The sequence below is a fragment of the Oryzias latipes genome, chromosome 10 (assembly GCF_053564925.1).
Source record: "Oryzias latipes strain Hd-rR chromosome 10, Olatipes_Hd-rR_3.1".
Taxonomy (NCBI): domain Eukaryota; kingdom Metazoa; phylum Chordata; class Actinopteri; order Beloniformes; family Adrianichthyidae; genus Oryzias; species Oryzias latipes.
In genome coordinates this window covers 31,806,217-31,834,061 of record NC_136246.1, presented here as the reverse complement: position 1 = coordinate 31,834,061, position 27,845 = coordinate 31,806,217, and the positions used below count along the sequence as shown (strand labels likewise).

The window sequence follows — 27,845 nt, the reverse complement described above, 5'->3', positions numbered from 1 at the left end:
TCAAATCTGTAGAAGGTGGAAAATTCAAGATGCCGGCCTCTTCCTGAGGTCAAAGGTTAACGAAACTTTGGTTTTGGTTGTTTTGTATCCTCCGTTTCAAAATGTCGTAAGAATTATTTTTGGAAATCTTCGTGTTGTAACAGTCGGACTGATTGAATGAATCATGTTGCCACAGGTTTTACAGTGAATGAGGGGGTCTGACCCCCGAAACAGACAGGAGCATTGTTTTGTTTTTTATCAGCTCCTTTAAGGTTAAAGTGCAGTTGCTCCATAACTGATGTTTGGACTCTCCTGGATTTGAGGGGGAAATGTAAGAAAATGGCTAGAAAGCAAATTTCATTTTGAACAAAGAAATGGAAGTTTTGGGGTTTGTTTTTGTTCTTTCAAATAAATCATTATCAGCAAAAATATTAATAAAGTCTGTTTACTAAAAGCATCTATTTGAAAAGAGGGTGTTGTTTCATGTTGAGACCAACAGTGAACAGAGCAGAACTTGCAGACGACATTCCAAGAATAAAATGCACCGCAAAAGAAAAATAGGAATAATAAAGACAAACAATATCTATGATTAAAAACAATATACATAAGGATAGGACTAGAAATGTGTTTATGTTATTGTATTTATTTTTTAAAGTTTTATTAAAAATACATTAATATAGGACTAATTAAATGTTAATTTAATTATTGTTTAAAGTTTTATTGATCTACTTTAAACTTAGGTGAATGTATTTGTTTGTGTGTCTTGCGATCGTTCCCACAGTACCTGAACGCACCTCAGTGATTCGCGCGAGGAGCTTTGCAGTTACACGTCATGTCCACTAGAGGGAGCGCCAATTCCGGAGCCCACTGACAGCTAAGCTCCTTCAACATCCCGACTGGAGGCTTCAGCTCAGCCGAGCGGACCTGGCCAGGCTGCCCGGGTCTTCGCGGGCCACCTGCAGCCTCTTTTGCCGCAGTTTGGACTCGGCGGTGACGGACAAGCGTTTGGCCGCAGATGTGCGCGTCCTCCCCCGTGAGGGCATAGGCACGGGAGCATGTCTGCGCCCGGATACACCAACCGGAGCAGCTCCGCCAGCTTCGGCCAGAACTCTCCGGCGAACGGCGGAGCGGCGCCCCCCTTCCATAACGGTGAGACAGGCCGGATCATGGTGCGCTTCTGCCTGCCCGCTGGGGGGTTAGCATGTTCACCTGGAAGTTGATTGTCACTGGTTAATATTTTTAAATTATATTCCTTAAGCTGCTCTGTTGCCCTGGTAACATTATCTACACACGGCTAGCAAACTGGAGGGAAGTGGGGAGTTTATGCTAACCGGATGCTAACTGTGGCTTAAGCTAACCCAAAGGGATCAGGGGCTAACACAAGCTAGCAGGAGTTAGCAAGCCAGATTGCGCATTTGATCTTTCTCTTTCGGCTTTTCCCATCAGGGGTCGCCACAGCGAATCATCCTTTTCCACCTCACTCTATCATGGACATCTTCTACCCTAACATTAGCCAACTTCATGTCCTCTGTTAAGACATCCATGTATCTCCTCTTTGGCCGTCCTCTTGCCCTCCTGCCAGGCAGCTCCATCTCCAACATCCTTCTACCAATATATCCACTATCCCTCCTCTGAACATGTCCAAACCATCTCAGTCTGGCTTCTCTGACTTTGTCGCTAACACAGGCAACATGAGCCGTCCCTCTGATGTACTCGTTCCTTATCCTGTCTAACCTGGTCACTCCTAAGGAGAACCTCAACATCTTCATCTCTGCTACCTCCATCTCAGCCTCTTGTCTCTGTCTCACTGCTACTGTCTCTAACCCATAGAGCAGAGCTGGTCTCACCACTGTCTTGTACACCTTTCCTTTGAGTCTTGCTGGCACTTTTCTGTCACACAACACTCCTGACACTTTCCTCCAACCGCTCCAACCTGCCTGCACTCGCCTCTTCACCTCTTTTCCACACTCCCCATCACACTGAACTGTTGACCCCAAGTACTTAAACTCCTGCACCTTCTTCACCTCAGCCCCCTGTAACCTAACGCTTCTACCTTGATCCCTCTCGTTCAGACACATGTATTCTGTCTTACTACGACTGACCTTCATGCCTCTTCTTTCCAGAGCAAACCTCCACCTCTCTAGCTGTTCCTCCACCTGCTCTCTACTCTCACTGCAAATTACAATGTCATCCGCAAACATCATTGTCCAGGGAGATTCCTGTCTTACCTCGTCTGTCAGCCTGTCCATCAGCATAGCAAACAAAAAAGGACTCAAAGCTGATCCTTGGTGTAATCCCACCTCCACCTTGAACTCCTCTGTCTGACCTACAGCACATCTCACCACCGTCATACTTCTCTCATACATGTCCTGAACTACTCTCACATACTTCTCTGCAACTCCAGACGACCTCATACAGTACCACAGCTCCTCCCTCGGCACCCTGTCATACGCCTTCTCTAAATCTACGAACACACAATGCAGCTCCTTCTGACCTTCTCTGTACTTTTCCATCAACATTCTCAAAGCAAAAATGGCATCAGTGGTGCTCTTACGGGGCATGAAACCATACTGCTGCTCACAAATCTCCACCTTCTTCCTAAGCCTGGCTTCCACTACTCTTTCCCACAGCTTCATTGTGTGGCTCATCAACTTTATTCCTCTATAGTTGCTGCAGTTCTGCGTGTCACCCTTGTTCTTAAAGATCGGAACCAGAACGCTTCTCCTCCATTCCTCAGGCATCTTCTCACTCTCTAAAATCCTATTGAACAAACTTGTTAGAAATTCCACTGCTGTCTCTCCTAAGCACTTCCATACCTCCACAGGAACGTCATCAGGACCAACGGCCTTTCCGCTCTTCATCCTTTTCAGAGCCTTCCTAACCTCATCCTTTCCAATCTCTGCTACTTCCTGCTCTACAACAACCACATCTTCCTCCCTTCTTTCCCTGTCATTTTCCACGTTCATCAGCTCCTCAAAATACTCCTTCCATCTTTTCTGTACACTCTCCTGGGTTGTTAGCACCTTTCCATCTCTGTCCTTAATCACCCTTATCTGTTGCACGTCCTTCCCATCTCTGTCTCTCTGTCTGGCTAGTCTGTACAAGTCCTTCTCTCCTTCCTTTGTGTCTAACCTGTCATATAGCTCATCGTAAGCCTTCTGTTTGGCCTTTGCCACCTCTCTCTTCACTCTACGCTGCGCTTCCTTGTACTCCTGTCTACCTTCCTCAGTCCTTTCTACATCCCACTTCTTTTTAGCCAACCTCTTCCTCTGGACGCATTCCTGTACTTCCTCATTCCACCACCAAGTCTCTTTACCGTCTTTCCTCTTTCCAGATGACACACCTAGCACCTTCCTACCTGTTTCCCTGATAATCTCTGCTGTAGTTTCCCAGTCCTCTGGAAGCTCATCCTGACCACCCAGAACCTGTCTCAACTTCTGCCTAAATTCCTCACAAGTTTCTTCATTCTGTAGCTTCCACCACTTGGTCTTCTTTTCTGTTTTCCCTCTCTTCTTCTTCCTGACCTCCAGAGTCATCTTACACACCACCATGCGGTGCTGTCTGGCTACACTCTCTCCTACCACCACTTTGCAGTCAATAACCTCTCTCAAATGACCTCGTCTACATAGGATGTAGTCCACCTGAGTACTCCTACCTCCACTTCTGTATGTCACTCTATGTTCCTCTCTCTTCTGGAAGTAAGTGTTGACTACAGCCATTTCCATCCTCTTCGCAAAGTCCACCACCATCTGTCCCTCCAGATTCCTTTCCTTAACACCAAACCTGCCCATCACCTCCTCATCACCTCTGTTGCCCTCACCAACATGCCCATTAAAGTCTGCTCCAATAACAACTCTCTCTCCTCTGGGGAAACTCTGTATGACCTCATCCAACTCACTCCAGAATCTCTCCTTCACTTCTAACTCACAGCCAACCTGTGGCGCATACCCACTGACTACATTCACCATCACCCCTTCGATTTCTAACTTTAAGCTCATCATCCTGTCTGAGACTCTTTTCACCTCTAGAACACTGTTTACAAACTCCCCCTTCAGAATCACTCCTACCCCGTTTCTCTTCCTATCAACACCATGATAGAACAGTTTGTATCCTCCTCCAATACTACGTGCCTTGCTGCCCTTCCACCTTGTCTCCTGCACACACAGTACATCTACCTTCCTTCTCTCCATCATGTCTGCCAGCTCTCTGCCTTTCCCTGTCATTGTGCCAACGTTAAGAGTCCCTATTCTCAAACCTATGTTCCTGCCTTTTCCCTTCTCTCTCTGGCCACGGACCCTTCTGCCTCCCCTCTTTCTTCGACCAACAGTAGTCAAATTTCCACCGACACCCTGTAGGTTAACAGCATCGGTGGCGGTCGTTGTTAACCCGGGCCTCGACCGATCCGGTATGTCTAAAGTGTTGTGGATGATTCGCATGGTTATTTTGGCAATTTTTACGCCGGATGCCCTTCCTGACGCAACCCTCTCTATTTATCCGGGCTTGGGACCGGCACAGAGGCAACTGGCTTGCAACCCCTGTGGCTAGATTGGATTGCGCATTTGATAAATCCTAAATTATATTGCAAGTCAACTTTTACATTTTAAAAAACTTTTATCGACTCTTTTAATGCTTTCAAGAATGATAGTTTAGTCAAACAGTGAAAACACTCAGAATATCAATCTGTCAAACTAAGTCCTCGTTTGAGTTTGGGTCAAACTGCGCAGATTTACGTTTTTCTTTTGTGATTGACCAGTTGTCGTTGTTTTTTTAGTCCATAATGACTTTGATCCTCGCCGTTCAGGTCCGGTGCAGACCTACCCATCCATGTATCCGGCGTCTGCGGGCTACTACGGAGCCCCGCCCCAGCAGCAGAGCTACCCCGCCGGCTCTGCCCCCAGCAAAGCCCCGGTCCCCAGCAGCTACCACCACAACAATCAGCAGCATCATGTAGCTCCGCCATACAGCTCCCAGCCTCTGGCTTCACCAGCTCCTCCACCCTCCTCAAGCGCCCAGTACAGCCATCAGCCATTCCAGCAGACTCCATATGTCCCTCCAGGATCTTACTATGTGCAGCAGTCATGCCAAACCTCTCCACCGCAGACGCAGCCGCAGCCGCAGCCGCAGCCCACCTTAGTGCCGGCTCCCGCCGCTGGCCCCGGCGCCCCTCTCTACCCCATCGTTTCGTACCCATCTGCTCACGGATGCAGCCAGTACGGCACCCTCAGTTCTCTACAGAACCCCTCCACGCCGGGAGTCACCCAGATCGCAGCGCCCTTACACCACTACAACACAGCCCCGCCGCCGTGTGCAACAGGCGTGCAGCCGGGGTACGCTGCGGGTTCTGCTGGTCAAACGGCACCAACAGTTAACGGTCAAGGAGGGGCAGGTACGTCTGATGTTTTAGCTGTTAGTATAGAAATTCAGTTAAATTGTCAAGTTTGACATTCTACTATCAACTCTACGATCTAAACCAAGTATGTTTTTGTTATTCTCACGACTACATCATGTTTTCATGATGTCCCCCTTCAGCTTTTTTAGGCTTAGATCCCCCCAAACCTCTTCCAGCCGGGGCTCACTCTGTTCTGCGCTTCTTCTAACCCGCAGTTCCAAACAACGCCCACCAACACTACGACCAAATCCAGCAGCCCCCACACGGCTACAGCTCCTACGGCAGAGGCGGCGCAGACGCAGACCGACCGCAGTCGGGAACCCCCTCCACCTCTGTCCATTCCTCCCCACGCCATCACCAAGGTACAAAACGCAGATTTGACCTCTGAGCGCATTTCACGGACGAAGTGGTTCAAGTCGAGTGAAAACAATTGAATTTGCTGCATTGAAAATAACTGGAACAAATATTCAATCATTTTAAAATCTAAATTGAGATGGCGAGTTTGTCTTCTGAAGACTTTCAGACATTCAAAGTGTTTACCAAAATATTTTACTTTACTTTTGACCAAATGAGTGAAAATCCTCCTAAAGTTTTCTTAGTATCTGTGTTTTCTGAATTCTTCTAGACAATCGGGACGTCGGGGGGGGGGGGGGGGGGGTCATTTTAACAGAACATATTTGATGCGTCGTCCTTTTATTTAGTCACAGTTTGTAGTAGAGATGTCCAGACACGATCACTAAGTTTGAGACTCCGTCGGAATCGGATGTCGTGTCCCGATCAGGAATGGGATGTTTATTTTACTCTCATTATTATGATCGGCGTCATATATTACAAGCCTGACATAAAAGATATAGATTCCATTAGAAGTCTAAATGGGTATTTTATTCTGGCAGATTGCTGCAGAAATACCACATGAGTTTGAGCAGGAGGCGCACAAAAACAGTCCAGTTAGCCAGATAGCCACAGATTTCCACTTCTGGGCTGAATCCCACTTTTAATAGAAGTTTCTCTATTAGTTTGTCTTAGCTGAAGCATTGACCTACATTACATTTTTCAAATCCTTTTTAGTGAGAATTGAAAAGAGAGAGAGACAGCAGTCAGTCAAGGGACCGTCTACAAAGTGCAAACTCTGGGGACAAAGGGATCAAAAATGTCTAAAACTATTGATATAAGCTAATCATGAATAATAATCATCCTATTTCTGCTACAACAATGCAATTTTTGTTAACTTTGAAGAATTTCTAATGAAGATATGGTCAAAAATGTTCAGTAGTTCTAAAGATGGTAATACTAGAGTCACCAAACTTTCTCACACGACTAATAATCACCCATTTTTACTAGTTGCACAAATTGTACTTGATTGTTAAAGTTTCTTCACAGAAGTGCTCTGTTGAAGTGTGAAATGATTAAAGACGATGACTAAAATGACAATAGGGGAAAACATGGATGTGTCTATTACATTTGTTCACTTTTGGTTCCTCTGCCAGCTGCCGAGCAGAGCAGAGCGGCTTTTTCTATTCTAAACACAATCCGTTCAGATCTTTTTTTAGTTCTTTTAAATTAAATCTAAAAGTTTTGGCGTTCCAGGATAAAACAAAAAGCACAACAGTGAACAAGCTCTATGTCAGATGAACATAGTATTTTACATTTTGAGGACCGTTTCAGACCGGACAGCGTCTGAACTTTCCTGGAAACGATTCCTGAAACGTCGAGTGACAAACATGTGAAATCCTCTCAACGGGACGACCTGAACTTCTTTCTATCCTGCTGTTTGTCAGCCGTTCACAGCAGCTGCTGAACAAACATTTTCAGAGGCGCAGGTGTGAAGCTTCAAACAAATGTTGGTGGTTTCAGGGTCAGAGGCCGCCGCCGCCGCTGCTGCTGCTGCTGCTGCTGCTTCAGGTGTTTGAGAATCACCTGTCAGCGGTTGGCGCTGCAGAAGCAAAGCACCAGTTTCACACATAGAACTGGTGCTTCGGCTGTTTTTTTCCACGTTTGTGTGTAAACTGGAGGAGACATTATTTTTTTAGAAGAAGAAAAAAAAATCTCAAATGGAATTTGTAGTTTTGAACTTTATACGTCTTTCTGGGGCTTCGTTCATTTAGGATTATTTCGATTCACTCCCAGTTTGACTTTCTGACTCCAGATAACAGAAACTGTTTTTCTGTCTGGTTTAAAAATGGCATCAATAAAAATCAGGAGTGTTATTTTAAATTTGGTTTGTCTCAAACTGGAATCTTAAGAAAGGAAAAAAAATGTTTTATTTTCTGACTTTAAGAACAATGATCATATTAAGAAAGTTTTACAAAAATGAAAATATCTTAATTTGATGTGACTAGAATCATCTTAGATCAGAATTCTTGGTCAGACATTTTCTGACCCTACAGGTAGATTGTTTTTGCCTCTTAATAGGGCTGCACGATATGAGGAAAACCTGCGACTTGCAATATTAGTGATCAATATTGTGACGACAATATAACTTGCGATACATGAACAAAGAGCAAAACAAACAAAAACATAATTTTCATTTCACTGCAACCGTTTAAAATAAAAATAAGACCCCAAATGACCCTCGTCTACACGGGAGGAGAGCGTCTAACATAAAAGAGCTCCATCTGATTGGTCAACACCCTTGAAGGCGTCCATCTGATTGGTTAAATGCATGACGGGATCTATTTGATTGGTTAAATTCTTCAAGCTGCCATAAGACTGTTTTAGCACATTTTAGGCAACCACTTATTGCAATTTTTGCACTATATGAGACATTTGTGATGTTTTGTGCAGACCTACTTATTTAAAGTAGTCATAATTTAGTCATAATTTTCGTTTTGGACACTTTCGTCAGCACAGCTGCTGTGTCTGAAAAGTGTTTCTTTGGGTTTTTGCTGAAACTGTTTCTTTGCAGGTTGAACTTTAGTGGAAGACGTTGTGTCTTCTCGGACTTTCTTTCTATTGCATACACACACACACGTGCACACACCCACACGTGCACAGAGCTGACGTATTTCTTCTGAACCCCCCCACCCCCCTCCTCCCCACAGGCATGCAGTATGGATATGTTGCTAATAGTGGAGCTAGCTCAGCTTCTGCCACCACCTCAGGCCCGGCAGCAGCACCCTCTTCATCCAGCTCTGATGAAGATGATGATGAGGAGGAGGATGAGGAAGCAGGTCTGCTTTCGCCTTTACCCCCCCCCCCCCCCCCTTTGCCCCCTCCCCTGCCATGCGCCTGAACTGTCTGCATTTCCTCCGTCCGGTTCAGTGTTCTCTCTGAAGCTCTCCATGCATTTCTGTCCTCTCCTGTGAAACGTCGTCATCTGTTGCTTCCTGACCCGTCAGCCTTCTTTCATTTGTTGTTGTGTTTGTACCCGGTTCTGCTGTTTGGAAGCCAAACCCGGGCAGCACGCGAGCGTCCGGCTTGGGGCTTTCTGCTGGGCTGCATGGTTTGGTGTGACCCGCTGTAGCACCCGTGCCGTGGTGTCGCCCGTCATCCGTCGCCCGTCATCCATCTGGCTCTTTTCTCATCATCAACGGTTGAGCTTTTGGTTTGAGCTGAACCGGATCCATTTCTGTTTCTTTGAGGATGACAAGGTGCGGAACACAATCTGCAGATTGACAGGAAAGTTGGAGAAGAGTTTTGTTCATATTTGCAGCTTTGTGATTCTGTGGACACTTTCATTTATGACTGAGAGTGTTGCCTCGGAGGAGACGTGGGCTGTAGAGACGGGCCGGCCTGCGCCACCTGTTTGGGTTTGGAATGCAAATGTTCCTCTGGTATCAGAAGTGCGGTGGTGGTTTTTCCTCCATCTCCATAAACCACAGATTTATCCTAAATTATGGAAACTTTCAAGAGCTTCTGCTAGTTTCAAGTCTGACATCGACCAGATCGAACAGGTAGCACAAACTTTGGGTAGTTTGAAAGACATTAGCGTTTTAGAAATGTTTGTCTCTGATCTAATGTCTTATTTATCTGCAGCACTGATGTTTTAAACCAGGGGGGTCAAACTCATTTTCCCTGAGGGCCACATCAGCATAGTGGCTGTCCTCAAAGGGCCAGATATAACTTATACATGTAACTAAATGTAATGAAAAATAAATGTAACTCCTTAATTTTAAATTAATTTTTTTATTTATTCATTATAACTTTTTAAAGTGAGAATTACGGCTGCATAGAAAACATATGTTTGCTTGTTACTTTAGCATAAATCCTTTTAAATTTTTTCCGCTTATTAAAACCCACATAACTCTATTAATAAAGGATCAAACTGTCCAAGTGAATAAAGAAAAATGACATAAAACTATAATTTTTAATAAATAAAAAAAATAATTAAATAATTACAACTGCAGCTACACATAAATAAATGTAATCAACGAAAAAAAAAAGTATTTTAAGAAATTACAAACTTTTATGCTCTCGTGGGCCACATAAAGTGACATGGAGGGCCACATTTGGCCCCCGGGCCTTGATGTGTTTTAAACGTTCATTTTAAGGAAACACTGACTTATCTGGGGCAGGTGAGGCCTGCAACTCTTTAGGTGTTGTTCTGGTATTCTTGTGACTATTGGGGGTAATATTTGTTGATTTGCTTCTTCACTTGTCCGTGTTTGTCTTCTCATTGTGGTTCTCCAGAGTCCCACAACAGATGAAACGGTTTTATAATCTTTTGATTAATTATTGGGTCTGAATCTCATCAAATGAGGATCTTTTGCTGTTTTTTTTTGTTTTATCGGGCAGAGGTCCTGTTAGGACAGGTGAAGCAGAGGCAGTCCCAGGTGGGACTTCATATCCCAGCTGGGTAAAAATGTTTCAAACAAAAGAAGCAGTTTCTATGTTTCATGTTGGTTTATCTTTTTCCAAGTGGTTCCACCTAAAATGATGAGTTTATCTGTAATGTTCAGCTGTGAGAGACAGAATGGAAAACCACATAGTTTGAATTTTAGAGAATTTATTTGTAAAATGGATCTGAAAAAAAAATTTAGGTCCTAAAAATAATCCAAACTTTTGTGCTCAGAGAGCTGTTACTTCATCTTTTAGAAGCTCTTCTGTCCTCCGCTAGTTTTAAAGTCATCTGTTTGAACTGTTCAGCTGTATGAAAGCACCTGTCCCCACCCGCTTAAACAGTCAGACTGCAACCCCTCCACCTAGATCAAGACCAAAGAGCTGTCAGAGGACACCAGAAACAAGAGCCTAAACCAGACTGGAACAAACCCATCTACTACAGACAAGCAGCTTGGAGAGAAGAGATTAAATGTTGGAGCAATGTTTTTTTTTTTAAATGGATGAAGATTACCAACGATCTCCCTCCACCTGGAGCTCCATGAAAGATCTCACCTGGTATAACAAACGATCTGGAGAATGTGCGGGAACCAGTCCAGGACTCCATGGAGGAACGGGTCAGTGACCTGAAGATAGCTGGAACCGCTGTGACAAAGGTTTACCATGGATACGATAAGATAAGAGTCCATTGCTATTTGTGGATTTTGTCTTTGGCAGCTCTTGAGTCAGGAGGAATTACAGAAAACGACCAAACCTGAACAAGGATCTTAAAGAAAAAGGAGAAACGGAATTGGGGAAAAGAGAAAAGTGTAAAAGAATTGCAGAGGAAGGTGTGATGCACACAGCATGGATTCAAACCCTGCAGATCCAAAGGTCCTCCTGCTTAAACCAGAACACGTCCAGAACTGTTTAAAGTTCTCCAGAAACCACCTGGAGGCACCAGAGGCGGACTGGGAGAAGGTCATGTGATCAGACCAAAACAAAACGCCACTCGCCGTGTTCAGAGTAGGAGGAGGAGGAGGAGGAGGAGGAAGGATGCGGGGTTGCATCCCAAACCCGCTGTGAAGCATGGGGGTAGAAACATCATGGTGTGGGGCTGCTCTTCCACAGAGGATGACTGATCCATCGATCCATGTGCGATGAGGGTTTTCAATCATCTACGGCATTGAGGGTTAAACGCGGCTGGGTCTTCCTGCCTGATGATGATCCCAAACACATCACCATGACAACAAAGAAGCAGTTGCGTTAAAAAGCACCCCAAGGTTCTGGAGGGTTCTAGCCCGCTGCTAGAGCTCAGTCCCCCTGTCTGCTGCAGGAAACCTTTGACCTCATGACTGAAAGCAGGCTTACATCCCAAAGGATTGAGGTGAACTTCAGGTACTCACCAAATACCCGTTTCTGTAGAAGTCTTTGAAAATCAGACGATTCTGTCTCTCACAGTTCTTTCAACATCTCAGACCAAACGTTTAGCAGAATCTGACAAATACTTTTCATGTTCCGCTGTGTGATATCAATAATTACTTTAAAACATGGTTTAAAGTTTGTGTAGACTTAGTTTCACGTGTGACCAGCATCCAACCGTTCTCTGACCTGTAAAACCGTGACGCTGAAACGACCGTCCTTTCATGAGCGGGGAGAGCTCTGTGCTGCTCTCAAACGCCTCCCTCCCTGCTCCTCTCAGGTGACCTGCTTCCCCGCCACAGGTGAACAGGTGTTTCAAAATAACCCCTCCCCTCTCGGGGCTCTCTCTCCGCTCTCCTGTGGGACTGATGGTATATTTATCTCATGCATATTAGATTTTAGGAAAAGTACAGACATACAGTTTGTGTTTGAAAAAGTTTAAACTCTGGAAAACTTCCTAAAACAGTATTTGAAGACCCACTCCCATCGTCACCTCGTCTTTTAATCATGATGATGCCGTTTTTAGTCGAATTAAAAAAAACCTGTGTTGTTTTCTAGGACATAGTTTCTGCAGAGCGGCTAAAGTTCATTAGAAATTAACCTCTGTGTTGTTGATGGCAGCGCATTCGGAGGATTGATGATCTTTCCGCACAGAATCAAGGTTAATAAGCAAAGTGGCCCAGACCATAACCTCACCTCTGCCATGTTTGACAGAAAAACTGCATTCTTTATTATTGTGTCTGTGAATATTGAACTGCAAAGCTCTGCAGTTTGTCTAATGCAGTGTGGACCTGACAATCCTGTGGAAAGTCTGATTTTTAGGGGTAAAACAAAAAGATTTGGGTGAGTTTTAGGACATTCCAGTGACCTTTTTGGGTTGTTTCTTCATTCCACAGCGGCAGGAACAGCTGTGGTGTCGATTCTTAACACGGAGACCCGACACTCGCCTCTTGTTGTGGCTGACGCTCACGTCGGCTAATCTGACCATAACCCACTGTGTAAAGGAAGTCTTAACTGTCCGTAATCTGTCTTAAATCCACCGAGGGGAAAATGCTTTGAGGGCAGTCATTTAGCCGTGTGTCGGTTCTACTCCCTCCAAACGGGTGGAAGAGGCCAGGCAGCAGCAGCCGTGGAATAAGAGGAAGGCTATGCTTTTGTGACCCCCCCCCCCATGGGAAGCATAATCCTGCAGTATGCTGCTCAGATTTAGTGGGAGATAATTGGATCTGGTTCTGTCCAATGAGGTCCAGCCTGAGGCCCCCCATCCTTTGACCCACATGGATTAATGGCTTCATTCAGAGATTTTTTTTCTCCCACAATTCTTTGGGAAGCGCACAGTTTGGAACTCGTAAAAGCTCTACTTTCCCATTCTTTCTCTGTAAACCTCTGAATTGCTGCTGACCTGGAGGCTCCCGGGTTTAAGTAGCCTCACTGTGATGCAGGGATTTTCAAAATAAAACCTGATGCAGCTGTGCAGTAAACTGATGCTGGAGCAACATTTCTGTCTGTTCTTCACTCCACAATGTTCATTTTGGACATTTATTCACAAAAGTGCATCTTTTTGAACTTTTTGTCAAGTTAAAGTGGAATTAAACTTCATTTGCACACACCAGTGTAATTAAAAAAATACACGTGAGATTGTGCAGGATGGAAGGCCTTTAGGAGCTTCAGTTTAAAGAAAAATTTAGAAAATAAACGTTTTATTTTCCCGGTTGGTTTAAGAAATAACTAATTATTATCACACTTAAAAATGAATAAATGCAAACGTGTAAAGAGAATAAAGTTCAAATAATCCCCAGATGTGACCAAGAAAATAACCATTAGAAATATTCATGTTTTTTATTTTGTTTAGCTGATAGAGCTGCTGGAGACCATTCATTCAGATGTGGAGCTTTTTTAAGCCTCAAATGGTGTGAAGATCAGCCCAGACCTTCTAAAATCTGAAACCTGCCTCTTCCTGTTATTTATTCTCTTTTTTTTCATGACATCAAACTCAGCTTTTTTCCACTGCTTCCATCGACCTTTGCTTCCCGTTTGCAGGATTTCCATGCATTTGTCCGTTTGTGTGTGATTTAGTTGATTTCATTTTCTTCAGTGTGTGTTCTGTTTGGTTTCTCTCAGGCGGGGAGACCTCCTCCTCCACCACCGGCAGCGCCTCCCCAGCTCCAAACAGTTACGACTCTCTTGAAGGCGGCAGTTTCCCAGGTCGACCTCCGTCACATTTCACAAAAAACACTCAAGTTAGGAAGAATGTGTTTGTTTGTTTTTTTACAATTTTTATTTCACGTTTAGCTATTTTTCTTATTTATTTGAAACCTTTCCAATCGCTCATTTGTTAGAAATACGTGTTCTAATAGTATAGAGCTGCTGCGGCGAGTCATGAAGCATTGAAACGTGAGGTTCTGCTTCGTTTGTGTGTTGTTTTTCTCCCAGATCCCAGCTGCTCCAGCGACATGAACAACCAGCCTCAGCCCTACAACAGCTACAGTTACCACAGCATGCAGTCGGCCTACCGCTCAGGACCAGAACCCCCCCCGCCGCACAACATGTACACCCAGCCGACGTACCCGCCGTACTCTCAGGTGAGGCTCCAACCAAAACACGCCGTTTCCTGTCACCCCCCCCTTTAATTTTTATTTGTAACCCACCTGGTTTGAGTGACTGAGATGTTTAAGGTGGTTCTTCTGGTTTATGGTTTTTTTAAACTGAGCTTTGAACTAATATGTGTGTTTGACCCCCTCCCATCTCCGCAGCCTTTTCCTAACCTGTCCCAGCTGTCTGCGGCCCTGGGGGGGCTGAGTGGGGTTCCGGAGCTGGAGGTGGAGGCTCTGAGGCCCGTCAACCTGCTGCAGGAGAGGAACCTGCTGCCTCAGAGGCCGCAGGAGGCCCCCGAACCCAACCTGAGCCCCGACCTGAAGAAGGTCAACTGCAGTCCGCAGTGAGTGGAGGCCGATGGGATGTGAAGCCGCTCGGACTGACGCTCTCCAGGCTGTCTGGTAACGGTGTTTGTTTTATGCTCCGCTTGCATCAGGACCTTCAGGTGCACCCTGACCAGCATCCCACAGACGCAGGCTCTTCTCAACAAGGCCCGGCTCCCCCTGGGTCTGCTCCTCCACCCCTTCAGAGATCTGCAGGTACCGTCTGGGATCCCTCTCAGTCTGAACGCCCTGTTTGTGTTCAGGACGTAAATAACCCTCACCGTGCATCACTTACACATCCACACAAACCAGCAGGAATAACTGAAGCCGCCATTCTGGACTTAGTGACTTTTTTTTTTTTGCAGCTGAAAGGAAATTCTTCTCGTTGATATGATCGAAGAATTTTAACTTTTTGTTCTTTTTAAGGTTGAAAAATGAATAAAAGGCTGAAAAGCTTTTATTTTTGTTGATAACATTGGATTCAAAAGGTATTTATTTTTCTGTCAAACACATTAGCTTCTATCATAACCTGACTTCTGCTGTTTCAAAAGAAATTATATTAGACATTTTCATTCTTATTTTGAAATACCTGAATAGTGTTTTATTTTGAAATCCCAGTGTGTTTTAACATAAATTTAAAAAGTTTGCTGCTCCGTTCTGCTTACATCAGACGATGGTTTCAGCCGCACCATCACTCAAAAACGAACAAAATCAAATAAGAAGTGAAACAAAAGTGGAATATTTTTCCAGTTTTCCAGCTCAAAAACAACATAACTCAACATAAATCCAGAACCTACAATAGTTTTCACTGTTAAGATCAAACCTTCAAAAATAATTCCTAACTAAAGGAAAGAGATGACGAATTAACCGAGGCGTCTTAAAGCAAAGCAGCACATTTGACTGAGTTCAGCACTGAAAAAGCCTTTAATCCAGCCACAGTGATGTCAGTGAGGATGATGCTGATGGAGGCAGCGGCTTTGATGAGGAAGAAGCCGCGGTTTGTTTAAAATACGTGTGAGCCGAACGTCTGACAGCATCAACTCCCATTCGTTTTTGTCACTGGTCGTACGTCAAAACGTGCCAACAACATCAAACATTTATTGCGTGCTGATTTAAAAAAAACAGATACTCCACCGTCTCTGTGATCCATGAAACCTTCTGCCCCGATGGAGCTTCTCACATTCTAGAGTTTATTTTAAAAAAAGTCTTGGAAAAACTCTTGGATTGCGTCAGAAATTCCTCGCGTTTGCTAATAAATCCTGTGTCCTAGAAATTACCCAGAAGTCTCTGCAAAAAAAGCCAGTGAGCAGCGATGCTCACTAGATTGACTGAATATAGACCGAAATACTTATGAAAAAATGTATTTTAATTTGTTTTCTTTTGAAATAAACCATCCATCTTCAGAGCCCAGTGGAAACACGAATAATATTCATGTTTATTTGGGAAAATTTTGCCATATTTGGTGTTTAAAATTTATAAAAAAGAACAAAAAAGGAAATTGTATTGTCTCTCACTATTTGACGCAGCCTTAATGACTGCATTAATCCACCTGGGCTGCTTTTCATGTCACTATTCTATTTTTGCTGGTTTAAATGACGGAGAAAATGTACATTTTTGAAGTCAAAAGTATCAATGACGCAGAATCTTCAAAGCTGCTTCTTCCTGGTCCTGTTTTAACTGTTTAGTTCTCTCTTTTTTTCTCCACAGCTTCCTTGTTATTTTTCTTTTCCTGTTGTTTCTTCTGTTCTTCAGCAGTTCTAGTTCAGGTTCTTTCCTGCAGAAACATTGCTGCGTCTTCACTGTTTCAGCAGTGAGATGGGGGAAATCTCGCCCGCTTTGCTCTGTGTGGAGATAGTTGCCGCGGCGACAGGCGGATGAGCAGAAGTGCAGAGCAGATAAACGGATGTATATTTGGAGCCGGCACTGTCAGAAGGGTGTGAAGTGACAGAAGCAGCAGTCGCTCTCAGCGGCCTGCTTGTTTTCAGTCTCCCCGAGCAAAGAGTTTGTCTTTAGTTTGAGCAGCGAACGTCCCGGGTTCGAACCTGTTCGGATCACAGAGATGATGTGGAGGAAGACGCTCTTCATCCCTACCGTTTCGCCTTTTCCTGCTTCCCTGCCGGTTTCAGTTTTGGCTTCATAAGTCATTTCTGAGGGAATAAACTGCTCTTTAAGTCTCCACTAAAAACAGGATGCAGCATCTTTTCCTGACAGTCATGCTCTTATTTTGTTTTTCATTTTGTATTTCCTGTTTCCTACATTTTTAAAGAGAGAGAGTTTTTTTCTCCAAACTAATTTACTTAATTAAAATAAGATTTGAAATCAAACCGGATATGCGGGACGATAAATTGAATCAAATTAGAATCACGATCTTATGAATCCTCATAGAATCTCCGCAGGAATGTTGCAGCGAAACTCTGTTTATTCTAAAACAAAACAAAAAAAGTGAATCTTTTATTACTTGAACAGTTTGAATAGAGTTTTTACATTTAAAACTATAAAAAAAAAAAGCGCCTGTTGCATGAAAAGGACAATAAATTCTCAAAGAAAAACAGCAGATCTGATGAAAAAATGCTGCATTTCTTTATGTAAAGATCAAATTTGATTATTATTTTAAACTCGTCCCCGATTGTCTATTAAGTGAATATTGTCTTTTTAGAAAAACTTTTTTTTTAAAATGGTCTGGGGGAGTTTATTTTGCGGGCTTATCAGGCTCTCAGGCCACCATCCTGCTGCCCGCCCAGCGTATATTCTACGCCACAAATATGAGCGTTTTTCATCGATTCATAGCAATTTGAATAAAGAAATACTCAGAAATTCAATTTCGATCTTACATTTTGTTATACATCATCAGAAAAACGCCACAAGAAGATGTTTCTAGAAAGGTCGGTCGTTGGTCTTTAGTGTTTAATTCTTACTCTTCTTCTGTTGAGATGCAGTATAATTTAAATGAGGTTCATGTTATTTAAATCCAACTGCTGCAGTGAAATGACGACGATGATGTTTTAGTTGTTTTTTGTTTGCCATCTGTAGGCATTTCTTCATGGCAATATTGATCACTAATATGACATATCCCAGGTTTTCCTCGTAGCGTGCAGCCCTCCTGGGAATTCTGATTATTTTACGGAAGCTGGAAGTGAAGCACTTCCCAGTTGAGAAAATTCCCAGAAAGAGGAAAATTCCGAAAAAGCAGGAACTGCGTCAGAGTTCAGCCTGGAGGCTTCAGCTGTCTGCACAGGCACAGATGGAGGGACCTTCTGCAGAGTTTGAGGGGAAAACGATGTGAAAATGTTCCAGCTTTTTACGTTTTTACTTAAATAAAGCTTTTTTTAAAACCCTTTTAGGATGATTGGAAAAGAACATCAGCTCTTTTTCTTTCTTTGTAGATCTGATGAAAATAATTCGATCTGTTCAGCAGCTTTTATTTTTCTCCTTTTCTCACCCTCTGCAGCAGTTGCCGGTGATCACGTCCAACACCATCGTGCGGTGCCGCTCCTGCCGCACGTACATCAATCCCTTCGTCACCTTCCTGGACCAGCACCGGTGGAAGTGCAACCTCTGTTACCGGGTCAACGACGGTACGGCTCCAGGCGAGGCTTTTGTGCTGCTCTGCAGCTTTTCTTTGTAATTTTCGGTAAATGGCTTTTGTCTTCCCGCTCAGTTCCAGATGAGTTCATGTACAACCCGGTGTCTCGATCCTACGGCGAGCCGCACATGAGACCAGAAGTCCAAAACTCCACCGTGGAGTTCATCGCCTCCTCCGATTACATGGTGAGACACGTCCACTAGGGGGAGGCGTTGTGCGCGGTTCAAACAGAGGGGCCTGCAGAAACGGAGCAGCTTTGCCGTCTTCTCCATCAGGAAGTTTTGTTTTCCTTTCCATTTCCAGCTGCGACCTCCTCAGCCGGCCGTCTACCTGTTTGTGCTGGATGTGTCCCACAACGCCGTGGAGGCGGGATACCTGAAGGTCTTCTGTGATTCGCTCCTGGAGAATCTAGACAAGTGAGTGCAGATCCTCCGCCGTCTCACACCTGTCCCTCTGCAGACGTGCTGACGGCGGCGCGTGTGTTTCAGGATGCCCGGGGACTCCCGCACCAGAGTGGGCTTCCTCACCTTCGACAGCACCGTCCACTTCTACAACCTGCAGGAGGGGCTGTCTCAGCCGCAGATGCTGGTGGTGTCGGACATCGACGGTACGTCGGTTCTCCACGTATACAGGAGGGAGCAGAGGAGCAAGTTCAGACTTGAGTATTATTTTTTACAATAAATCCATATTTAAGAGTAAAGACTCCTAGTGTTTGACTGTTGAATGCAGATTTCTTTTATTTTGAAGTCAAACGCTCTTCTGTTTCCTTTCTGGATCTTTTCTGCCAAAATATATTTGTTTTTTTCTTCATATTTTCTTCTGCTAGCTTGAGACAAAGCCGCTTTAAGAACGTCAGTTGTGGTGAAGCATTCAGTAGTTTTTCCAAATAAAACTTCCTTCAGAATCAGAAAAATAAAACAGAAAAAAATGTAGGTTGTGCTTTTTTTCTCTGTGGTACCAATTGTCAAAATAAAAAAGTGCAAAAAAGTCAATTAATCTAGAGCGTTTAAAAAAATTTTTTTAAGCAGCTTTCAGCAAAGTTTCATCATCCATTGCGTTCTGCTCTTTAGGAAGATAAAAGATTCATAATTTTAAACTGCGATTTGCTGCAAATGTGCATAAAAATCAGGTTAATTGGCAGAAGTTCAGAAAATGTCAGAAGAAATTTCTCCAGTATGTAATGTTAAGAATAAAAACATGCTTCTTAATGTAATGAGAAACATCCTGAACGTGATGAGAAGTTGATTAAAATGTTCAACCTGCTTATGATGAACATGTTTCTCAATTATCTAGTGTTTACATTGAGAACGTCCTCTGCAGAGGATGGAAGTTTGTGCAGCTTCAGGTGTTCTGATGCTCATGCTTAATAAAGTTGTCTAAACGGCAGAAAGGTGGAGGTTCATGACGCAAAAGCCTTCAGGGTTTGTGTTGTTTTGCAGACGTCTTCATTCCGTCTCATGACAGCTTGATGGTGAACCTGAAGGAGAGCAGAGAGGTACGTCTTCCCGTTCTGCTGCGAGCTGTGGAGTGAAGGAAAAGCAGAGCGGCGCTGCTGAAAGTCCGTTTGTGTCGTCCCCCTTCAGCTGGTGAAGGACCTGCTCACCTCGCTCCCCGCCATGTTCAGCCAGAGCAGAGAAACCCACAGCGCCCTGGGCCCCGCCCTGCAGGCCGCCTTCAAGCTCATGTCGCCCACCGGCGGCCGCGTCTCCGTCTTCCAGACTCAGCTGCCGTCGCTGGGCGCCGGGAAGCTGCAGTCCAGAGAAGACCCCAACCAGCGCTCCAGCACCAAAGTGGGTTTCTCTGCCGCTGCCAAAATTATTATTATTATTCTATAGGAATTACTTTTTACATGGTTAACAGTTAAACTACAAGCCTCTTCATTCACCCTTTCCGATGACTCATCAGGTTTTCATGGACAAAAAAAAACTTAACACGGCGAGCCAAGTTCCCCTTTTGACCCGCCTCATTGGCTGAGTGACAGCTAAGGTGTTTTGGTTTCTTTAGTGAATTTTAAAATATTTTCTAAGAGCCCAATAAGAGGTTTTACCCCCATTCCTTTTCTTTTTTTACATAGTTTCTCCTGCTGTGATGTCATCATTTTGAGGGGGGGGGGGTTGTTGCTAAGTCAAAACTTCCTTTTCACTGGGTGCCAGGTGGGTCCATATTGGAATCTGTCTGTTCTGACTGGATATGTTTCCGTTCAGGGGGTGCAGCACCTCGGCCCCGCCACAGACTTCTATAAGAAGCTGGCTCTGGACTGCTCGGGACAGCAGATCGGAGTGGATCTGTTCCTGCTCAGCTCGCAGTACGCCGACCTGGCCTCGCTGGGTAAGAGCTCCTCATCCTCACTACTGCTGGAAGCCACCAGCTTCCTGCTGATCATCCACCTGCAGACCAACAGATCCATGAACGTCTCTGTTTTCCTCGTCTGAGCTGGACTCTGGATCCAAACTGTGCGACAGGATAGCTCTGATGTTGCTGCACCGCTAATGTGGAGAGGAGAGAGTATTAAACGATGGATGATGGAAAGGTTTTTGGATTTTGCCTAATGAAACAGGCATATTTATAGTTAAAAGGCTACTGGGAAAGCTTTGAAAATGGCTCAAAAGATGATTGGAGTGGAACTTTAAGTTCTACATTAAATACATTGAATCAGAATAAAATACCATTTCTTTTTATCTTAAGTCAGTCTTTGGAGTTTAGTCTGCTGTTGGTTTCTCTAAAGGAACTCCTCTTTTTTTTCCTGCAGCTTGTGTCTCCAAATATTCAGCGGGCAGCATCTTCTATTACCCCTCCTTCCATCACGTCCACAACCCGGCTCAGCTGCAGAAGCTGCAGAAGGACCTGGAGCGCTACCTCACCAGGAAGATCGGCTTCGAGGCGGTCATGAGGATCCGATGCACTAAAGGTGCGCCCGCTTCCTCTCTGCTGTTCCGTTCGGTCGGGTCGGGTCGGGTCGGGCTTTAAAAGCGCCCCCTCTGCCTTCAGGTCTCTCCATCCACACGTTTCACGGCAACTTCTTCGTGCGCTCCACCGACCTGCTGTCTTTGGCCAACGTGAACCCCGACTCCGCCTTCGCCGTCCAGGTGTCCATCGAAGACTCTCTGGCCGACTCGTCTCTGGCGTGTTTCCAGGCGGCGCTGCTCTACACGTCCAGCAAAGGTGAGCTCCTCCCCCAGAACCTAAAGCTTGTACAAATATTCTAAAAACACGGGTCTAAAACTGACACCCCCAAATGTTTGACAGCAGAAACATCGTTACAAATGTTGCTGTGGTTTTTTAATGGTTTGAGGAAAAACAACTGTTTCCTACAAAGAAAGGGACTTTTTAAGGTTTGACGAAGGAAAAAGAAGGAATTTTCATTCTAAACAGTACGTACGAAACGTTAGAAAAACACACAAAAATCATAAAATTACCCAGAAACCCCTCGACAGGAAATGAGGTTTAATGGTTCAGACGGTCTGAAAATCCTAGATTTGATCAAAAGTTCCGTTTAAAAAAAAAAAAAAAACTAATAAACATTTCAAAGTAAAATCAAACCGTTTCTCAAAAGAAAAAACAGAAGTATATTGTTTTTGTGTGTCTTTCTTTTATGCTGCAATCAATGAAAAAGAATCTAAAAAGTAATTGTTTTAAAATGATAAAAGTAGTATTTTTAATTCTACAGGGAAATGTCCCGTAACTTTAAGAAGTTTCACTTTAGCGTCTGGCTGGTGATCAAACTGGTTCATTCAGATCCCTATTCTGACACCTATTATGTTTTTATGAATGTGAAATAACTAAAAAATTGGGGTTTAGTGAGTATTTTCTTTTTCTTTTTATAAATATATATATATTACATTTAGAATTTCGATTTAGGAAAAGTAGGCTGATGACAGCAGTTTCTCCCTTTCACATATTTATAGTTTATTTATCTTTGTTTTATGGCTTGAAATAAATAAAAGCATTATAAATGGATGTATTTATTATTACTGAATCCATATTATTTAGTTGTTTGAATGAAATATGAAGACAGTCTGGACTGTTGACGGTTCCCCTGTGGTTGCAGGAAAGCGGAGGATTCGAGTCCACACTCTGTGTCTGCCGGTGGTCAATCAGCTGAGCGACGTTTACGCCGGAGCCGATGTCCAGGCCATCACCTGTCTGCTGGCCAACATGGGTCAGTCCGCCTTTACCTGTCGGCCCCACCCTCTTAGATTTGGACTAAACAGAAGGCAGGTCTCTCCAGAGGCTGGTTTAACGTAGGACTGTCCTTACCGACTGTGGAGAGGAAATATTTGTAAATTAAAGTCTGAATAACATTCAAGTTAGAGTTGACTAGTTAATACATTTTGTAAAATCAAAAAAAATATTTTTAGAATTATGCATAACATAAAAAAGAGGACAGTAGCTTTTAAAACGCGCAAAACTTAGATTTTTTTTTAATCTGGTGTATTAAAAACTCAATGAGTTTAAAGGTGGAAAACCTTCTCAGCTGATCTCCTGCATTTAAGTGACCTTTTAAAGTTCACTCTTTAATGACTAATGCATGAAGTCCACTCACCTCAGTGCTGGATTAACCCTTGTTCTATCCTAGGCACTTTAACGTTGGGAGTTGGGTCATCTAGACCCACTAGACGGTGCTCTGAACCTTTTTTCTTCAATGATTTGTGATCTTCACTGGTGTCCATGGATTACATGAAATCTTTCCACCTTTATCCACCTTTGTCATGGTAGGGAGAACACGTCAATGGAAGGGGGGGTGGGTTAAGATGATTTCTGCTGGACTGGTTTAGGAGGTCTGGCCTCTGGAGGAGCCGTTTGGCGTTTGGCTATGGGATGTTGCTCTTTGTAGTTGAGAATCCTACAGGTGGAAAAACACTGACGGGATCTGCAGACTGTTGATGTGGGCCGACCGTGTCAGTGCCTTTGAGAAAAATGTTGAGGCGTTACTTAAAATGGATATTAAAAAAAAAATAAAATAAAAGAAGCTCAAAACTTTTCTCTGTAAAACAACAATAATTCCATGAAACTCACATCCGTTTTCAAATCCCAGCCATCGACCGATCCGTGTCCTGCAGCCTGTCGGACGCCCGGGACGCGCTGGTCAACGCCGTGGTGGACTTTGTGAGCTCCTACAAGAACAACGTGTCCAATCTGCAGCAGTCGGGTCTGATTGTTCCCAGCGTCATGCGCCTCTTCCCGCTCTACATCCTGGCTCTTCTTAAAGAGGTGAGGCTGTTCAAATCAGACCAAAAAACAGCAGAAGTATAGCTGTAAAACACAAGAGCTGGACGTTTTTGAATAATCAAATGTTTACGTGATGCTTATTTTCTTAAAGCCAAACTTGTTAAACTTAAGAGCAGATTAGACGTCAGAGGAGAGGGTTCAATTCCTTCATAAATGAATCGCATTGCATCTAAAAGAAATGGGAGAAAAATCATTTAAGGCGTAAGATTATCAACGTTTTGCTCAAGACGACCGTAAAACCAAAAGAAAAAGTTCTGAAATCTAACATTAACATTTATCTTCAATTGCTGAAAATGAAACGAGTCAAACGATTCCAAATTCCACTTTGGAAGCTTTTTCTCTCATTTGCACTGAGATGATGATGATGATGATGATGATGATGATGATGATGCAGATCATGTGAGCATGAATGGAGCAGGTAGAATAGAAAAGGGGGCCGAGTGTAGAACCCTGTGGGACACCAGCAGAAAGGCGTGCCTGGATACCCTGAAGGTTCACGTCTGGAAAGCTGCAGGAGGGACTGGGAGAAAATGTTTGAATCCAGGGAACGTGAACATCCACATCTGGAGCCGGACCTCACAATGGACCAGACGGCTGTCGGAATGCTGCGTCGGGTTCTTAACGGGCCTGTAAACTGTTTGCAGAAAGCCCTGCGGACCGGAACCAGCACGCGGCTGGACGAGCGCGTCTTCGCCATGTGCGAGTTCAAGACGCAGCCGCTGCAGCAGCTCATGCGAATGGTTCACCCTGACCTGTACCGGCTGGACAATGTGTCCGACCAGGTGAGTCCCACCGCACGGAGACTCACCTGCTTGATGGGAGGATCCATAAAGTGAAATATTCTAAAGTCAAGGAGTTCTTGATGTTTGGATTCCTGTGAGTCTCGTTGTTTGTGTGCAACCTGCAGGGGGCGCTCCATCTGAACGACACAACAGTTCCTCAGCCTCACCTGATCCACCTGTCTGCCGAGAGCTTCAGCAGAGACGGAGCGTTCCTCATGGACTGTGGAAACGTGAGCTTTCAGCATCGCTTTTATCTGCCAATGAAATCCCAGCGCAGTGAAATGATCTCAATTCATTTTTAGTTTGTGAATTATGATACTGAGATCAGTTCCTTGACTGTTTTTTTCTCTAGAGTCAAATTCTTTAGAAAAATGTTTATGAATGGATTGAATTCTGTCAAAAATGTCCTGAATTAAACCTTCATGTTTGATGTTAATCTACAACAGATTTAGACGCGTTTACAGTGACAGGATGTCTGATGCTACATTGAAATGTACCAGGTTTACATTTTGTGATCAGACTTTGGCTCCTCGTGGGATTGTGGGTAAAATCCAGCTGTGTTTTCTGCTGGTGTGTTGAGGGTTTGGTGTCCTCCTCTTCCTCCAGGTGTTTTATCTGTGGGTCGGCAAATGCTGCAGCGAAATCTTCATCCGGGACGTTCTGGGGTGCCCCAACTACGCCTCCATCCCCCCCAACATGGTCAGTATTTATCCCCGGAGTCAGAGACGGGAAGTATCTATTTTTTTTTTCCAGTCCGCTTGTTTTGCTGTGGGATGAAGAGGAGCTGTAAGTCTTCAGTGGGGCTGGAGGAAGGCCGTAAAGCGGCATCGGTTCATTTTTTCTTCAATCTGACACATCAGCAAAAGGACTCCTTTTAGTGTCGGCAGAGTTCTCGCTCCTGCTGCTGTCTGCACTTAAACTGCAGCGTTTCTAAACCGTTTCTGCTCCATAATGAGAATTTTCAAAAAAAAACTGAAGGAGCAAAGCAGATTTGCTGCTTTTCTTCAGCGAGCCTCTACAACAGAAAATGTCCCGTCTCTTTTGAACAGCAGCTCCATGAATCCCTCAGAATTAGCCGTGTGTTGAGTCATGACAAACACGCTGCTGATGTTCAGGTTCTCCTCCTCCTCAGAGTCACATTCCTCAGCTGGAGACGCCCCTGTCGGAGAGGGTTCGAGCCTTCCTGGACTGGCTGCAGGACAATCGGGCGTTCAGCTCCACCGTTCATGTCATCAAGTAAGATCGTCTCTGGATCTCTGCAGAGAAACTCTGTCGGCTCTTTAGACGGTCCTGCAGGGGATCATCTCAGGCCACAGCACCGTCACTTCCTTTATCCAACCGTCTGAGTCGCAGAAATCCCTCATTTAAAACAAAAAAATAACTGTAGCAGTTAGTCGTGACCCTGCTCAAAGTGTACCAAGTAAGAGCTTCAGAAAATGGAGAAGGTGTTTGAGGACGGTTGTCTCTCGTGGAAACTTTTACTGTCGCTCTTCTCTGTAATCTTCTCTCTAATGTAACGTGGATTAAAACGTTAACGAACGACCAAGAACAAGGTGAGAAAGTGCAGCGGGTTTCTTTGTGCTGTAAGTTTTCTCATGTGAAAATCCCTTTATTAGGTAAATGTACACGTACACTTTAGCTAGACAGAACTACTACGCTACTCAAAGTACAGGAAGCGTGTATTAGCATGTGGCTAACAGATGCTAACGATGGAGCAGCGTCTCACCCATGTAGCATCAAATGAATCTTTGTTTTACTGCTTTTGTATTGCTAGTTAAATGAAGACATGGTGGTGAATCATCACTACTTGGAGCTGTTTATCCTCTAAAGTATTTCTCAGAGGAAGTTTTCTCATCCTAACTGCTTCTTCTTTTAATCCACCTGAAATCCCATAATCACTAATCTACTGATCTTGTGAGAAGGATTTTCACATGAGAAAATCTTACAGCACAAAGAAACCCGCTGCACGTTCTTGTTTTGGCCGTTCGTTAACGTTTTAGTCCACGTTACATCCGTCATTTTTTTTTTCTATTAAAGCCTCTAAAAAAATGAAAGTCCCGCCCCGCTGCCTCGCCGGGTTTGGCCTTCAAATTACGGCCAATCAGATCCACCAGAGAGGTTACCGCCCCCAAGTGACAAACAGTCAACCCAAGGGGGGGCGCAGAAGCGAGGATTGCAGCCGTAAAATGCGGGTCCCTCGGTTATCTTTGCGCTCCTTCAATGAATGGCAGCCAGGAAACGCCATAACTTATGCTGAGCCCAAACCTCTGGTCTCCATTTCTGAGTCTTACTTGCTGCACACAGGTTCGAACCCCTTCTGCATGGATCAGCTAAAGCTCTGAATGAGCAGCCGCCTCCCGTGGGCGTCTCGGCCGGATAAATCCAGTCAGGGAGCAAATGATGGTCCTGGACCGGGGTCCGCTTCAGTGTATTCAGACGGAATATTTGTTCCTGATCATCGGGGGAAACGTTCTCTGGTTGACTAAATGTGGACCATAAAGTCTGCGCTTCGTGCAGGAATCCGCCTCCTCTGCGGCGCTTGTGCTGCAGGCTGATGTGGAAAGTCTCTCAGAAGTTCCTGATGAATAATTCACGGCTTCATGCATAATAGACGGTCTGCTGTTCTCTGCTGGTTCTGGGGTCATCGTGTTTGTCGAACGTCTTCTCCGTGTTCAGAACCAGAGAGCGATCCCTGCTGGACCCGGCCCGTCCTCATTGTTCCCGTTTGTCCTGGCTCGGGAGGCACGCCTTTGTTGTTTTTGTCAGCGCAGAAGCAGCAAGCGGATGTTTGTGTGATGAGGTTTGACCAGAGATAAAAATATCAGAAGCTTCACGTTTCCTCCTCACTGGAGAACTTTGTCTGAAGCTGGAAAAGTTCTGTTTGTTGCTTCTGGATCCAGACATGAACACGTCGTGTCCAGCTTGGATTGCATGTTGTTTATTTGTGTTGTTTTGGTGGAACATCAACACATTTTTAAAGTGGCGATGGAAGTTTGTGGGATTTTCTCTTGTTGTTCTGATTTTAAGCGTGTTTTTGTGCGTTTCCTGCTGCAGGGACGACGCCTCGGCGAAGGCCGCCTTGTCCCAGCACCTGGTTGAGGACCGCTCCGATTCCGCCTCATCTTACCAGGATTTCCTGCAGCACATCCAGCAGCAAGTGTCCAAGTAGACTCGCGTTAGGGCTCCACATTCCTGAACCCTGATGGAGAAAAGACTCGTAGAGCGGAAGCTAGACTTAGACCTGGTTTAGTCCAGGGGGGTTTCCTCCTTTCTTCTGATGGTCTCATCCCAGACACGGACCAGCGTGGATGGAGGTTTGGAGGATCCAGCTTTTTCTTACGACCCGAGTTTGTGGAAAAGCGCCGCAGCAGCTTGTTGCTGCATCAGAACCACTGTTGAAGCCCCTTCTTTTCCACCCGGGTGAAGTCGAGCCAAGAAGAAGCCACTTTCAGACGTTTGTTTTTGTAAGCCTGACATGTAGCTCGTCAAGTTTTTTTTTTTTTTCCTTCAGTTTTGCCCTCTTTTCCACTTCACCATCAAAGCTCTCTTAAAAGCTTCTGGAGAACAGCAGCAGAAAACTCGATCATGACTCGACCGGATCTCACCGCCTCGCTTTGGCTCCGCCTCTCCTCAGAGCCACCTCTGGATTTGTCAATCTCAAAATGCCACATCTGTGAAATATGTTTTTTTTTTTCCAGACGCTAGAAGTCGCGTTCTCTTTGTAACTACTGAACAGAATCTTTTATGTGCGATAATTTATGAATTAGCTTATTAAATAAATAAAACAA

At 44.4% G+C, this 27,845-nt stretch overlaps 1 protein-coding gene across 3 annotated transcripts; it reads left to right on the top strand.

Moving 5' to 3' along the window:
- The first annotated feature begins 811 nt into the window (after nt 1-811).
- Nucleotides 812-27,845, top strand: sec24b (SEC24 homolog B, COPII coat complex component). Of its 3 annotated transcripts, XM_004073670.4 has the most exons (24): nt 812-1,128; nt 4,781-5,365; nt 5,584-5,730; nt 8,410-8,538; nt 13,667-13,750; nt 13,979-14,127; nt 14,299-14,483; nt 14,577-14,679; nt 17,912-18,038; nt 18,122-18,231; nt 18,350-18,462; nt 18,535-18,653; nt 19,486-19,541; nt 19,630-19,836; nt 20,251-20,374; nt 20,796-20,954; nt 21,035-21,208; nt 22,095-22,205; nt 23,082-23,257; nt 23,920-24,057; nt 24,183-24,287; nt 24,664-24,756; nt 25,190-25,293; nt 27,112-27,845. In XM_004073670.4, exons 1-24 carry the CDS (start codon nt 1,035-1,037, stop codon nt 27,224-27,226), a joined length of 3,507 nt encoding a protein of 1,168 aa, XP_004073718.2. In that variant the 5' UTR covers nt 812-1,034; the 3' UTR covers nt 27,227-27,845. The 3 variants fall into 3 exon arrangements, with proteins under 3 accessions (XP_004073718.2, XP_011478856.1, XP_078810540.1); XM_011480554.3 differs by lacking the exon at nt 8,410-8,538; XM_078954414.1 differs by lacking the exons at nt 812-1,128; nt 4,781-5,365; nt 5,584-5,730; nt 8,410-8,538 and adding an exon at nt 11,499-11,521.

Coding starts and splice junctions, on each gene's coding strand:
- sec24b (XM_004073670.4), top strand. CDS start 1,035: ATGTCTGCGCCCGGATACACCAACCGGAGCAGCTCCGCCAGCTTCGGC. Junction 19,837..20,250: donor ACCAGCGCTCCAGCACCAAA/GTGGGTTTCTCT, acceptor GTTTCCGTTCAG/GGGGTGCAGCACCTCGGCCC. Junction 20,375..20,795: donor CGCCGACCTGGCCTCGCTGG/GTAAGAGCTCCT, acceptor TTTTTCCTGCAG/CTTGTGTCTCCAAATATTCA.